The sequence below is a fragment of the Petromyzon marinus genome, chromosome 33, assembly GCF_048934315.1.
Source record: "Petromyzon marinus isolate PM22_M1 ecotype Great Lakes invasive population chromosome 33, UKy_Petmar_22M1.pri1.0, whole genome shotgun sequence".
NCBI lineage: Eukaryota > Metazoa > Chordata > Hyperoartia > Petromyzontiformes > Petromyzontidae > Petromyzon > Petromyzon marinus.
Window position 1 is genome coordinate 6652829 of NC_133699.1, and position 15149 is coordinate 6667977.

The window sequence follows — 15149 nt, forward strand, 5'->3', positions numbered from 1 at the left end:
CAACCCACCATCTCACTCAAACCACCAACTCACTCAAACCACCACCATCTCACTCAAACCACCAACTCACTCAAACCACTATCTCAAACCACCATCTCACACAAACCACCAACTCACTCAAACCACCATCTCACTCAAACCACCATCTCACTCAAACCACCATCTCACTGAAACCACCAACTCACTCAAACCACCAACTCACTCAAACCACCACCATCTCACTCAAACCACCATCTCACTCAAACCACCATCTCACTCAAACCACCATCTCACTGAAACCACCAACTCACTCAAACCACCAACTCACTCAAACCACCACCATCTCACTCAAACCACCATCTCACTCAAACCACCACCATCTCACACAAACCACCAACTCACTCAAACCACCATCTCACTCAAACCACCATCTCACTCAAACCACCATCTCACTCTAAAAGGTTGAAGGTTAAGGTGCAGGCAGCCCTGAAAATATATTGGCTCGTGCCACTGCAAGCTCCCTTCTGGAGGATATGTTGTTGAGCCAGACGTTTGGAAGAGGTGGGAGTAACCCACATTTTACCCCACCACACACGACCTGCCGATGGACTACCCATTGACAGTGCTGAGTGGACAACGGCAGGGCCAGTGAGGGGGGATTTAAGAAACGGTTCAATCACCTGCCGCGCTTGGAGGATGAACCGGCGGCATTTGGGTTGCCAAGCCCAGTGTGATAACCGTCACATTATGGCAGCATCATAATCTGAATATTTTTCCTGGATCAATCCGATGAGCTATAAAGCTCTTTTTCACAGGTGTCCAGCACCACTTCATCATATGGATGAGGGGTTCCTGAATCAGGTGAGAGACAGATTTGTCCTCCTCTACCAGGTGAGGTCAGGCAATTTTACTTCTCACTTCACCTTCCTCACCTCAACTGGTAAGGTAGGAAAATCATTGCTCCTGAACTAGGTGAGAGCCCAATCAGGTGTGACCCGTGGTGCATAAGGGGACCACACCAATGATAAAAAAAATACTAAACTATTTTTTATTTTCTTGGTTCTTTCGGTAAAGTCTCGTAGAAGATAAATAATAAAAATATAAAACAATACAATTCTCACGACGTTTCGACTGCAACACAAGCAATCATCATTCCTTCTACGTGACTTTACCGAAAGAACCAAGAATATGAATGCCTGCAGTCACGAAAGCTTTAAATCAAAATGTATTTTTTATTTATTTACCAAGGTCACATCTATAACAGCAGCCACTATACCTGACCAGTGTTACTCATTTCTACTGTTACCTATTATTATGATTAGTGTGTGGACCCACCACAAAATTTCATACTTAACTTACAGTTCATCAATCTTTGTAATAGCGTAATCAACCAGAGTATGCGTTAATTGTGTTTTGACCGACCGTCTGTGTTGCTTTATATGGTTTCCAAATTTTGCTAAATACTGTTTGTTTGGTATGCTTCTCTCTCTGTGTCCCCTGTTGTATCTGTGTTAGTTTCCCCCTACTTGTGTTTCTGTATATACATATGGGGTTATGTGTTTCCTCTCTCTCGTAAATTTAGCTCTTCTGTACCTGATGATGGCTGCTTGTGTTGCAACCGAAACGTCGTACGCTATTATGTTATTTTATTATTTCTTATTTATACGTGACTTTACCGAAAAAAAACAAAGAGTAATTCCTGCAGTCACGAAAGCTTTGAATCAAGTCTGTAGTGCCTCTTGTTAAACAGTGCTTCAGTTAAATAGGAAAATTAATAAATCCAGCAGGCATGACTTGAAAAGTAACACATTTACATTTTGGGTGGCACTCTAAATCGTCCGGTAAATCGTGTCGCCAATTATAATTTCTGCGTTTATCTGCGCGTGTCTGTGTATCCCCAGTGGAGGAATACGTGCGCAGCTTGCTGGACAACCCTGAGTTGATTGAACGTCTGGCACTGGCCTCGGAGCAGGTGAGACTCCGTATGCGTGCATCAGCTCTGCCCCCCTCATATTTTTGGTGCGGGCCTGTACCCTTGTCCGACCCCTCACTTCCGCGTTGCATCCAGCTGCCTCACTGAAGAAAGGGACACTTGCCTTGCGCTGAGTACGACGTTTCGCTGGTTGTAATCGCCAGGGAAACGATATACTCGATTTGTAAGTGTTGTGGGTTTACTCTCCAATACACTGGCGTGCTGCAGTAGTAACTAATTGACACGTTTTGTTTTACGTAACAAACATTACTAATTGTCTGTGCCGGGTTAACTACGCACATTTACGCGCTCTTACCCAAAAAACCTTTATTATGGATAATATTGGTCGCAAAAGAACACGTGTTAAACAGCTCCCGTTTAGAACGTCTCATCCTCACCATCAATGGTCAATCAATCAAATAAATCCTAGATTTATAACGTGGCATATTTACCAAAAAGCAGAGACGGAAGGGTGAAACTCTAGAGGTAGCTCTATGATATCCGCTTTTGTGGAACGTTCTCTAACACGGATGGCCGTACTGCTCTGAGATAAATCAGACTGGATCCTTCGTCTCGTTACGTGATGGCGGTTGCAAAATTGTTGTTGACGCGTGCATGTGCCGTGCGTGTGCTGTGTACGTGTGCAGGATGTGGTGGAGTCCCGGGTAATCTTCCCCGAACATCTCCCGCTGTCCCAGCTGCAGCAAGGTGTGCGCTCCGGCCGGTTTGTCCAGGGAACCTTCCTTGCGAGTCGTGAGAATTACCTGGAGGGGACTCTGACGGTGCGATGGGACGGTGACAGTGATAAAGAGGTACACGTTTCACAAGCCTGCGTCTGGAAGGAACAATGCTGTCCGATCGTATCTGTGTGAGTTTTAAAAACAAATTTATAATTAAGCAGTGGCATAGCGTTCTTGGCATGAGCAGTAGCTCTTAACCTTTACTGCAAGGCTGCAGTAAAGGTTAAGAGCTACTGGGCTAAAATATTTGTATTTTGAACGTCTTTTGCACCCTACGTAGGTGTCATAGCCTGGCTCCTGCCCCCCCGGCCTGTGAGTCTTGGTGCAGTTGCACTGCCTGCACACTCGATAGCTACGCCACCACAACTACAGTATATACGTTAATTGTGACTACTTTAATAATAGGGTTTTTCCCTTTTTTTTCTGGCAACAAAACTGAAACCTTTTACAAGGAATCATGTGTGCATTAACCACAATACTTGTGGTCAAAATGCAAACAAAAAACACACTATGATAATATATGCATTGTCCTTGAGACTGATTGGTTCACACCAGGGACGGCTTTCTTTTGAGCCTCGACCCAATTGGTGCGAGACCAGAGGACGCCAAAAGGCGTACGCATATATTGCAAATATTATCAGTGTGTTTTTGTTTGCATTTTGACCACAAGTATTGTGGTTAATGCACACCTGATTCCTTGTAAGAGGTTTCAGTTTTGTTGCCAGAAAAAAGGGGAAAAACCCTATTATATTTTGGTACTGGCAAAGGAGGTCTAATGATGGTTGTGACTACTTTGTTAACAAAATGAATGGTCTATTTCCACCTCCAAAATGTAACGTTAAATAACAATTAGGTACATTGGCCCTTTGTTGGAAAAAAAAAACCCAGTCTAGAAATTGCCCTACTTGAACATATGTTACTGAAAAACATTGGTTTCAGAAGATTCATGGGCTCATAGTCCTACATTTTTAATTGTTTATTCGTGGTATTAAAACTCTTGTACAGTAAAACCTTGGATTGCGAGCATAATTCGTTCCGGAAACGTGTTTGTAATCCAAAGCACTCGTATATCAAAGCACTCGTATATCAGTTGTGATCACGTGACGCTCGGCAGTACAAAGCTGCTCGTATTGCAAGACCCTCGCTCGTTTATCAAATTAATATTTATTAAAAATTTTGTTGTCTTGTAAAACACTCGCAGACCAAGTTACTCGCAATCCAAGGTTTTACTGTATATGCTGCTCTCTAACAGCACTTGGCCCAGCGGTCTGTTAAGACTATACGGGGGATCTTTTTTGTCTGCGTGCAGGTGTTGATCCAGGGGCTGCAGCATTTAAACCGCGCGATGCACGACGACATCGTGTGCGTGGAGATGTTCCCCGAGGAGCGCTGGGTTGCCCCCTCCTCGCTGGTCCTGCACGATGAGGGCGTCGCAAGGGACGTTGCAGAAGAGAATAAAGAGGATGTGGTGAGTGGAGCGTCAACACTGCCGAACCAAAATCAAACCCAGACACCTGCAGTGTGCGTGTCTCTCTCCCCGTGGTCGCATGGATTTTTCTCCAGGTCCTCCGGCTTTTCCCTCCACAGTTACAATCTGACATGCACTTAGAGTATGTGGCTGCTATCAATTTCAAATGTGATAAGATACTTCATTGAACGATCATTTGTGGCCAGGTCACTTAAAAAGAGCTATAGAGCTCTCAGGGTCCTTACCTGGTAAAGTTATTTAGTTTATAGTTTTTAAATAGTTTTAATATAAATTTTGATTTAAAGCTTTCGTGACTGCAGTAATTCATATTCTTAGGTTTTTTTTGGTAAAGTCACGTTGAAGGGAAACAACAAAATAATAAAATATATAAAACAATAAAAAAATTCTCACGACGTTTCGACCATAACTCAAACGGTCGTCTTCAGGTGTGTTGGTTTGCATAAATTTATTTGTAAACGGCGCATTTATTTATTTATAAAAACGTTAGCGCCACGCGCAACGATTTGGCAGTTTATTTAGGACTAGCCCATCTATATTCTGAAAAGAGGAGGGGGGAGACGAAATTTTTTATAATGTATGCTGTCTGAAAGCCACTGTAAGCGTGAACAATCAATTAAGACCTGAAATGGTTTATCAAATCTTTCCAATGATTGCTAAGATAGAATCCATCTTCTCGGTTGAAATTGTCTCTGTGCTTGTATATGTGGATAGCCTCATGAACGAATCTCTCATGGAAGCCAGATGGCTTACAAAGAACCTCTGTCTTGGAAAAGTCAATGGCATGTGAGCCTACTGAATTAGAACAATGATCTGCCACGGCCGAGGTGTTGGTCCTACCGTGTTTAAGGTCTGCTTTGTGTTCACGAATGCGGTCCGAGACATGGCGTTTGGTTTCTCCAATGTAACTACTACCACAGAGGCAACTTAGTTTGTAGACACCAGGGTATTGTATGTCCGGAATCACATCTTTTACAGACGGAACCAGATCACGGATTTTATGTAATGTGTTGAAACGGACCTGGATCTTGTGTTTATTCAGGATTTTGGAGATCTTTTTTGTGACCCCCGCAATGTAGGGTAAAGTGATGGTTTTGAAAGGCTCCTCAAGAGGGTTCTTCTTCATGGTTTGAGTGATAGCTTTGCGGATTGTATAGTCGGAGTAACCATTAGCCCTAAGAGCTTGGTGTACGTGCTTGAGTTCACTGCTTATGTGTTCCTGGTCGGATATGCATTGGGCTCTATGATACAGAGTCTTGATGAGAGAATTCTTCTGTGATGGATGGTGGTGGGAATCCGGTTTCAGATAAGCATCCGTATGGGAAGCTTTCCTGTAGACAGAGTGGCTCATTGAACCATCAGGTCTCTTTTTAATTAGGACATCCAAAAAAGGTATCTTGCCATCTATTTCGACTTCCATGGTAAATCTGATGGCTGGGTGTATGGAATTGATGTGGTCGAAGAATTGGTCTAGAGCAAGCCGGCCATGTGGCCAGATGACAAAAGTGTCATCCACGTACCTCTTCCATAAGGTTGGGCGCAGAGTGGCAGTCTGGATGGCGTCAGTCTCAAATTTCTCCATGAAAATGTTAGCTATAACTGGAGAAAGGGGGGAGCCCATTGGGGTGCCCTCAGTTTGTTTGTAGAAAGTTCCATTCCAAGTGAAGTATGTATTGGTTAAACAGTGTCTCACCAGGGGGGGTACCTCAGTGTTTAGTCCTTGATGAACCAAGTCTTCAATGATTGCAATGGTGTCAGGTACAGGAACCTTGGTGAATAAGGAAACTACATCAAAACTGATAAGCAGGTCGTCTGGGGACAGGGAAATACCCTTGATTGTCGATACCAGGTGAGTCGAATTTTGTACCACAGAGGTGGTCTTTCCAGTGAAAGGACGCAGGATTTCAGACAAAAAACGAGCTAGTTTGTAGGTGGGGGAGCCGATAGTAGAGACTATGGGACGAAGGGGTGTATCTACTTTATGTATTTTTGGTAAGCCGTATAATCTTGGTGCCCTGGCAGCAGAAGGTTTCAACGAAAACTGTTTAGATTGATCAATTAATGCGGTTGAATCAGAAATTATTTTGTTGGTTTGTGTGACGAGGCTGTTGGTGGGATCTCTTTTTATTTTTGTATAACTACCATCGTCGAGTAATTCTTTAATTTTGTTGTTGTATTCTATTTTATCCATGATGACAGTAGCATTGCCTTTGTCAGCTGAGAGGACTACAATATCATTCCTCTTTTTTAATTTATATAATTCAAAACGCTCATCTTTGCTGAGGTTGCTAGCTGGCATCTTAGCGTTTTTGAGGGTTGCAGCGATTTCAGATCTTGCTACGTCTGCAGCGATGTGACCCAGGCCCCTGAGAGCAACGTCTACTTGGGCAATTATATCATTAACTGGTATGTGTTTAGGTGTGACTGCAAAGTTTAGACCTTTAGCTAAAACGGATTTCAGACTATCGGAAATAGAACTGTTACTGCGATTAATTACGACTTTGTTAACGTCTAACTATAAATGCACCGTTTAAAAATAAATTTATGCAAACCAACACACCTGAAGACGACCGTTTGAGTTATGTTCGAAACGTCGTGAGAATTTTTTATTGTTTTATATATATTTTATTATTTTGTTGTTTCCCTTCAACGTGACTTTACCGAAAAAAACTAAGATTATAGTTTTAATATAGTTTAGACAAAGAATAACAACAAAAACTCAACCACTTCAAGAGAGACCTTAAACATAATGAACACCGTGTGACCAGACAACAATCCACATTAGAGATGCTGTTAGCTTGATTTTGCGTTTATTAAATGACTTTACATTACATTACTTCAAAATCAAGTCAGGAGTGCTAATCATTTCATACTATTTTTGTATGTACGTAGGGGTTATTTGACCATACTTTGATGCGGGTTGGTGAACGGGGGGGGGGCATAGATCAGGAGCATAGAAGGACAGGACAACAGTTCATTTTGCTGTACTGCGCTCTGCTGCCTGCCATTTTGGCGCAGAGCCTATACCACCTGTTATGCATATCCAGGCTCAACACGGTGGCGCTTCCACGGTCTGAGCTCCTTTTTAATGTTTATTTTAATTAACTTAATTAGAACTCAAGAGATCAGGACACGTATCATTTGCGAGAGTGACCTGGGTCACAGGGTGGCCTCTATATTGAAAACTAATTTCTTTAGAACTGCTTTTTGTATTTAGATTGTTGTCCTTTCCGCGCACCTCCGATTAGCATGGTTGGCTGTTTACGGTGCGAAATAAGTTCTACATGCATACATACCACAGTGACAAAATGCAAAACATAATAAAGTACAGCAATGAAGTTAATTGAAATTGGCACGAAAACAACTGTGGTTTATGAAAAGTCGACAATATTGCACAAACATAAACAAGTGTTAGATATTAAATCGCATGTAGTGCAAGTTGGCTTGGGCAGATTATTTATAGGCTGATCATTGCACAGTTATACTTATTAAAACGTTACGTAAACATTAAACACATATAGGGTGACTGATGTGCTAAGCAGGTAAGAGAAAATGTCAATCAGTGAAATCATAAAGAATCGAGAGATTAAGCATCAAATTGTGAATTAGATGGGAGGGTAACCTTTGTTGTAGATAATATTGGTCGCAAAAGCTTACGCGTTTTTTTTTAAACGTGTGGTATCTGATGGGCGTGTTCCGGTTGATTCTATCAATCGCCAGAACTGTTTTAACTTATAAATATTTACGGAGGACTCCTCACTGTGATCTTTTGTCATTTTAACAAAGCGTCAGTCTCATTATTGACATTGATGAGACACAGCATGAAACCACATCCGCAGGTTAAGCGCTATTGTTTTGGATTGCTCCTTCCCCTTCAAGCCAAATTGTATTGTGTTATGCAGTGAGTTGGTTAAAAAAATAGTTATTTCATTATTTCAGTGTGTGAGAGAGACGCTACTGTGGTGAGTGCTCATTTGAGTTTGCGTTGTCATCTCCCGGTGCTATCCCAGCTGCTGCTGCTGTCGTCGCTCTTGCTTAGATTACGCAACACGATGTTTGTCCTTTGTTTTGGTCTCCAGCTGAAAGCCGAAAGTGGGAAGATGCGTCGGCCCACTGGCAAAGTGGTCGGCATCATCAAGCGGAACTCGAGGCCGCTGTGCGGCATGCTCATGCCCAGCCCAATCAAGGAGGTGGGCTGATCTGCATGTGTGTGTGTACGTGTGGGGAGCGGTAATGTAGCGGTTAGCGCGCTGCGCTACGAATCCTGGGACCCGAGTTGGATTATATTTATCGCTCATAACCAATAAACAGCGCCAAATGTCTGAACCTGTCTTGGGCCCTTCCCTAGGTCGACTCGGCCATAAATGAGTCTCTGATGTGGCATGTAAACATCAGCGCTGTGGAGACAAAGGCGGTCGGGCATGGTGCTGGCCGTACCCACCCCGTCGTTTGCCGTACCAGCTTGAATAGGTGTGTGCTGACGGCACTTGCCCAAACAGTTTGTTGAATGCCTTACTGGGGGCTCTTTGGGCGTGTTGCAGGCCACCCGCCACCTGTTCACGCCCGCGGACCGCCGCATGCCACGAGTGCGGGTGGAGACAAGACAAGCAGCGTCCCTGCAGGCCCACCGCATCGTGGTGGCCATCGGTGGCTGGCTGCGACACTCCCGCTACCCGAACGTACGACTGCACCGTGACGCCCCGGACGCCGTGACACCTCACCCGTCTGTCCCGTGGTCGGCATCGTCAGGCTCATCCTTCTGTCACTTGACGCGCGGCCACGCGGCTCTGTATGCAATACAGCCGTCGAACCCAAAACACGAACGGTGACACGGTGAATTGGAAGTCAGGGTGGATGAAGTGGCACCACTGTGATTTTTTTTTGTTTGAAAGCATGGCAAACTCACCTGTGATTCAACCTAGGTTATTAAGGTGTTGTAAGTTGATAGTCTCAGCCCAGTCACCAATAACTGCACCAAAAACGATATTAAATTTGGTCGTGCACTTCGATTGTTTGATTTCCATCTCTGAGAAAACTACTGCGTTTGACTGCCATGTGATGAACATTACTTTGATTGGCAGAGTGGTTGGAAAAGCACTGCCCCCCTACAATTTGGACTGCATTTCACTTCAATGGATCTTAGAAGTAGCTCTGTTATGTCTGCTCCTGTCGGTCGTCCTTGACCACGAAGGGTTTGTATAGATTGCTTGTCTTGTGCGATACCATTAACACAATGAGAAACAAAATTGGTGAAAAGTTAAATATATTGTTAAGATGTATTCTTTGGGTTGTATCTTTGTTTAAACAGATGTCGGTTAATATTCTACATAATGTACGTTAGGTACAAGGTTGGCATTGTGGTTGTGCTTTTCATACCTATTTGCCACTGCACAACCGAGCGACACCATGGCTGGCACGGTTTAGTAGGCTGCAGGTTGTTTATCCACTGCAAAAGCGGATCCATGCCATGGACGGTCAATGCTTTGAACAAGTCTAGGCACATGCAGATGACGCTGTGGTGCCACGTCCCCGCGGTGTACTGACTGCCGTCACACAATTAACGTGTCGCTAGCCCCGCCCCTGGCCCTGCTCGGCCCCCGGATATATTTGGATGCCTTGTGGGGCCAGCATACTACGGTTTGGTTCTGGTTCGACACGGCAAAAAGCCAGTGGGTGACCACAGACACTTCGAGAGATCTGCACTGTCTGGGTTCCAATGTACCAGTGGAAAAGGGATACCGGTGACGATTGGCCACGTATGTGCATATGCATGTTGAACTTCTTCCGTACCATACGTAGACAACCGTGCTAATCGTCGGTGTGCTTGTGCAGGGCCATTTTGTGCGCTCTCTGGGCGAATGTGGGGATAAGGAGACGGAGACGGAGGTGCTGCTGCTGGAGCACGACGTGCCACACCAGCCCTTCAGCCAGGCCGTACTTGCATGCCTGCCCCCTCCCACGTTCAGCATCACAGCAGAGGTACGCATGAGACGTGTGACGATATGTCAATTCATCGATTGAGTTCAATTCTTACGCCTGCGGTGTGTTGGTGTGTTCGGTCGTGCATGTGAGAATCCTTTACTTCAATGTTCTTTATTACAAGGCCCACGGGCCACTGGTGGCCCCTGGGTGGCCTTTGGTGTGGCCCATGACGTGTGGCCCCCGACGTATAGGCCCCCGACAATAGACAAATGCGAAAACACCCCCCATCATCATCATCGTGCTGTCAAACCGCAATAGTTTCAAGATGTTTGGCCTGCGTAGAATACCTTCTAGAGGACCTCTCTGGAGCTCTCCCTCCAGTCGAGGTCCTTCCGTTGCACTGTCATGAACGAGAAGCCACGGGGCTCTACGCCTTTACCGCAGACCGTATATAGAAAAGCCGTCGACCTGAAAGAAAGTCGATGGCTCGGACACATCATCGTAAGAAGAGAGGAAATTCACATCGGAGGAATGAAGGCGATGGACTTATGGAAGCACCAGGGCGGAGACCCGAGAGGCAGGCCTCGAGAGATGCGGATCAAAGTGGTGAGCCAGGATATGGAGGACTTTGCAGTAGCCGTGGAGATGGTCCAGTACATAAATGAATGGAGCAAGGGGACTACAGACTTTTTTCCTATAACGCTGTACTTGCGTTCCTGAAGAACACCGAATTGTGGAAAAATCGCATAATAAATAATATAGGGTAAAGCACAGTCCGCGATAACACGTGAGATGCGTACGCAGGCTTAACAAAACTTCGGGTACGTGAGTAGCATCTAGAAGCATCCAGAAACATCCCGCCTTGTGTGATGCTACACCGAGGCAACCGTACAACCGCTTATTCTGCCGCGCACAACGCAGTTCTGTTCACTCGATCGCCTTTTATCCAATTCGCATCCATGTTATGAAAAAATGTGTTCCCTAATGCATTCATCGCATTATATCTAATTCACGATATGAAAACACGCAGAGTTATAGGAGAACGGACTGTACTTTCAGAATATTCAGTCGCCTATTGAGAAGATAGAACGCCATTAGAATGAAGTTGGTTTACCCATGTATGGCTCACCCTGTGTTTTGTTTGTTGTAAGGCAGCGTTTTGTTGAACCTGGTGCTGTGTGTGTCCCGTACAAGGACCAGGCTGGCAGGGAGGACCTTCGTGCGTTGTCCATCTGCAGTGTGGATCCTCCAGGCTGCACAGACATCGACGATGCCCTACACTGCAAACCGCTCGACAATGGGAACACCGAGGTATTCATTTGGTGGTGGTAATCGTGGTCACGGTCGCGGTAATTCGTGCCTATTCCTTTCATGGTTTTGTCAATGCTAGCGGAGGTTACAAGGGGAGTTTAAGTGGCACAATGATAAGTGCACTGCACATTCATCCTGTCAAGCTGGTTTAGTTCCAGTCATGGCTAACACCGGTAATGAGTGATATCTAAAAAATACTGCCCAAGTTCTCCCCTTCACCACCTGCATTGACCATCGTAACAAAGCAAGGTCAAATGACAATCGCAACCCATTACGGCATGGAGAAGCCCTCATCCTGCAGTGGATTGACAAAGGGGTGGACAATATTCCTGTTATTAAGTTTCCAAACATTGTTGCCTTAGTGCCCGTATTCTTGGTCTCTGCTCGGCTCAGGACTGACTTCAACATGGCTTGGTTCTGGCTTGATCTGCTCCGTTGCCTCCAAAGAAGTATGAGTGGCTCAGCTGTGCCTTGGCTCAGGCTCAGCTCACGGAAATTCTGAGCGTGGCTGGGAGCATGCAGAGATATACGTGGAGGCACAAGGGACACGGAGGCTCAGGGCTGGAACCATGCTTAGAGGCAGCTTGGGTTTTAAGCGTTGCTTTGATGTGGCTTATTGAGAATTAGAATCAGAATATTTATACTGGAGGAATCCAATGAGCTATAAAGCTATTTTTCACATGTCCAGTAGAGGCGGGTAAGAACGTTACAACAGCAAACAGTACAAAAACATAATAGTAGTGCAAAGTACAAGAAAGATCAACAAATAACCCAAACACAAACAAATACAACTAAACCATCCCCATCTTACCAGGAAAAGCCCACTGAGGTATTGATTTATTTTTGATTAGTGACCTGGCCACAACTGAATAGCTCAACAAAGTGGCCCATCATTTGGACATTTATAGCAGCCAAAATAATAGAAATAATCTCAATGCATGTTGCGCGAGAGCCAAGCCTGAGCCAAGCCATGGCTAAGACCCCACTGGCCTAAGTGTCCACGTCACTGGCCGAATGCCTGGTTCACAATGAATGCACCAGGTAGTAATGGGTGTGCATTTCATTTCACATTATTGTGCTTTGGTTGGAGTGGCTATGGTGGAGGTTATGCATGCATGTGGAGTGAGCGACTTCCGCCAGACGTCTAGTAGAAGGCGTCTTATTTATTAAAAGCACACAGGGCGATACACTTCGTAACGCGGCTACACCTAGGCTGTACAAACACGCAGCCCATTTGCGTCCTGCGTAGCTACGCTGGCTGGTTGACGAGCGTAGCGGCGGAGACAGAGCTGCTCTTGCAGAAGAACCAGCCACGTGGTCGGAGACGAAGAGATGACGACCGTAGCGACGCAACCAGGACCCAGACCCCACGCTAACAGCCCCGAAGTTCTGATTCGGTGCTCTTTATATCTGCCTGGAGTGGCCAAGCTCCACCTCTGGCCACGCCCCCTTTCTAGAACCTTCTAGGCCCTTCAGGATGGTTCCCGGAGCTTCTCGACTGACTCCGCCGTTGACCTTTACCCCAGATACGCCCCTTCATAATAAGGCATTATGGAATGCAGCTATAACCTTAATTACCCTTACAGGCGGCAGGTATCACCCTGTCATTACACATCCATGCATGTGAGGGTGGTGACGGTGTGTTAATGTGTGTTCTAGGTTAGGGTACACATCGCCGATGTGAGCTATTTTATCCGGCCGGGGAATGCCTTGGATGAGGAGGCATCTCTGCGTGGTACCACAGTTTACCTGTGTGAGAAGGTGAGATGTGGATTTCTTCTTGCCACAATATCAAGTGTTTTACGACCCGCCGATTTCATCCTTTCATTCTTAACTTTACGACATGATGTAAAATATTACGATCTAACGATCATCGCGGTACCAGTTTCCCCACAACTTTGTAATTGTATTTGACATTTTCACCACATTTTTTTGCGTGCTTTTCAGTACTTCCCGTATGAATAACGATAACTTAAAAATGAATTAGAATTAAAAAAATGTGCAACAACAATGCTAAATATCTCTCATGATGTTTTAAACGAGGTGATTTTTGTGGATTTCTTATAATATGATGTACCGTGACATCATGAGCGGCAGGCTATCGGCGCAGTGGTAACACTCGTGCCTTGCAGCAAGGATACGCTGGGTTTGATTACTCAACTCTTGTGCCTTTTTGCTTGCAGCTTTGTTTGTTCTCCCCCCTGTTAGTGAATGGGTTTCCTCTGGATTCATCAGATTTCCTCTAAATAAAACCCATACAATCTTAACTGGCATTCGCGAAAACATCCCCTTGCTGAACAGTTACCTGCAGGTGACTTAATCATGTGTGGGTTTGCTTGCAAAACACTCGTTGAGTTGGTGCATATGTATTTGCCAGATTGTGTTTATTGACAGAGAAGTTGTTGCGTTTATGTGTTTGTGCGCCTGCAGAGGATTGATATGGTGCCAGAGTTATTGAGCTCAAACCTGTGTTCCTTGAGATCCAACGTCGACCGGTGAGATGCACCAACAACTGTGAACTCGCGAGTGTGCACATTGCAACCCATACTCAGCAGCTAACGTGCGTTGTTGCCAGGTGCACATGTAATCCCATGATGCGTGGCACTGTTTAAGTGTCATTGTACAGATCCACACAAGCATGTGTACATACATAAGCAGCCAAACCAGGATGGCACAATGGTAACACATGTCTCACAGCAAGAATGGCCTAAGATTGATGCCCGACTTGGTTGCCTTTCCATGTAGATTTTGTATGTTCTCCCCCTATTTAGCATGGGTTGACTCCAGGTTATCAGGTTTCCTCTCATCGCTAACATAAACGTGTTATTACTACTATGATCCTTAACCATGGACAGCCTCACTGAATCTCATAACTTCGGGAGGGTACTGCAAAGCTTTTGCAGTCGAACAATGGTTGCTACATATATATTCCAGTTGAGTAATTTGTAACAACCCAAACCGGTATTTGGCCAAACATCCCGCTGCTGAAAGAATGACTCGACTACCAAAAACTTGGCAAGACCCTCCTGAAAAAGAGTCTCGAGACTTTGCGAGGCTTTCCTGAGTGAACACCCTGCACCACTCCAATGTCGACGACTCTGCCACTCGACGGTGAATGGCGACGGTGCATGTGCTGTGCGCGTGCAGGCTGGCGTTCTCGTGCATATGGGAGATGACTCCAAAGGCTGAGATTGTGAGCACACGTTTTACCAAGAGCATCATCAATTCCAAGGTGATTCCCCCCCCCCCCCCCCCACAGACGTTCAGTTTTTGTAAAACTCTCGTTTGCTTTCACGTGTATTGTATCGGTGCCTTGCTATGTTAGTGCAGTTGAGGTTTCCGGATGGCTGAGAGGTCAGAGCGTTGAGCTTGCACCTCTGAGTTCACAAGTGTAGCGAGATGAAACGGGTTCACAAGTGGTAGTATGTATGTTGAACTTCTTTCGCACCGTACATAGCCAACTGTGCTAATCGGAGGTGCGAGGTAGGACATGAAAGTAGTGAGTTGATGGTCTCTGTCCAGTCAACAATCACTGCACAAAACACAGGTTTTTTTTTTAGGTTAGATCGTGTAAATATGTAAATGTGTCATTAAACCCACCCCCACCCGACACAGCCAACTAATAAGGGTTGTCACGTAAACAGAACATGCCAATTCGTCACGAGTACAGCACACCGGTGTGTTGTACCAGTGACGAATTGGCCACGTTCTGTTTATGTGACAACCCTTACTAGTCGGC

At 45.2% G+C, this 15149-nt stretch overlaps 1 protein-coding gene across 1 annotated transcript in view; it reads left to right on the forward strand.

Annotated features, from left to right (window-relative positions):
• The window catches only part of LOC142929671 (exosome complex exonuclease RRP44-like), a 31804-nt gene extending 17118 nt beyond the window's left edge, over positions 1-14686 (forward strand). The window contains exons 3-12 of the mRNA XM_076071376.1: positions 1881-1951; positions 2599-2763; positions 8257-8367; positions 8719-8856; positions 10010-10156; positions 11294-11410; positions 13070-13171; positions 13841-13905; positions 14558-14642; positions 14678-14686. Coding sequence (XP_075927491.1) covers positions 1881-1951; positions 2599-2763; positions 8257-8367; positions 8719-8856; positions 10010-10156; positions 11294-11410; positions 13070-13171; positions 13841-13905; positions 14558-14642; positions 14678-14686 — 1010 coding nt within the window. The remainder of the gene's footprint in view (positions 1-1880; positions 1952-2598; positions 2764-8256; positions 8368-8718; positions 8857-10009; positions 10157-11293; positions 11411-13069; positions 13172-13840; positions 13906-14557; positions 14643-14677) is intronic.
• Positions 14687-15149: the final 463 nt, after the last annotated feature.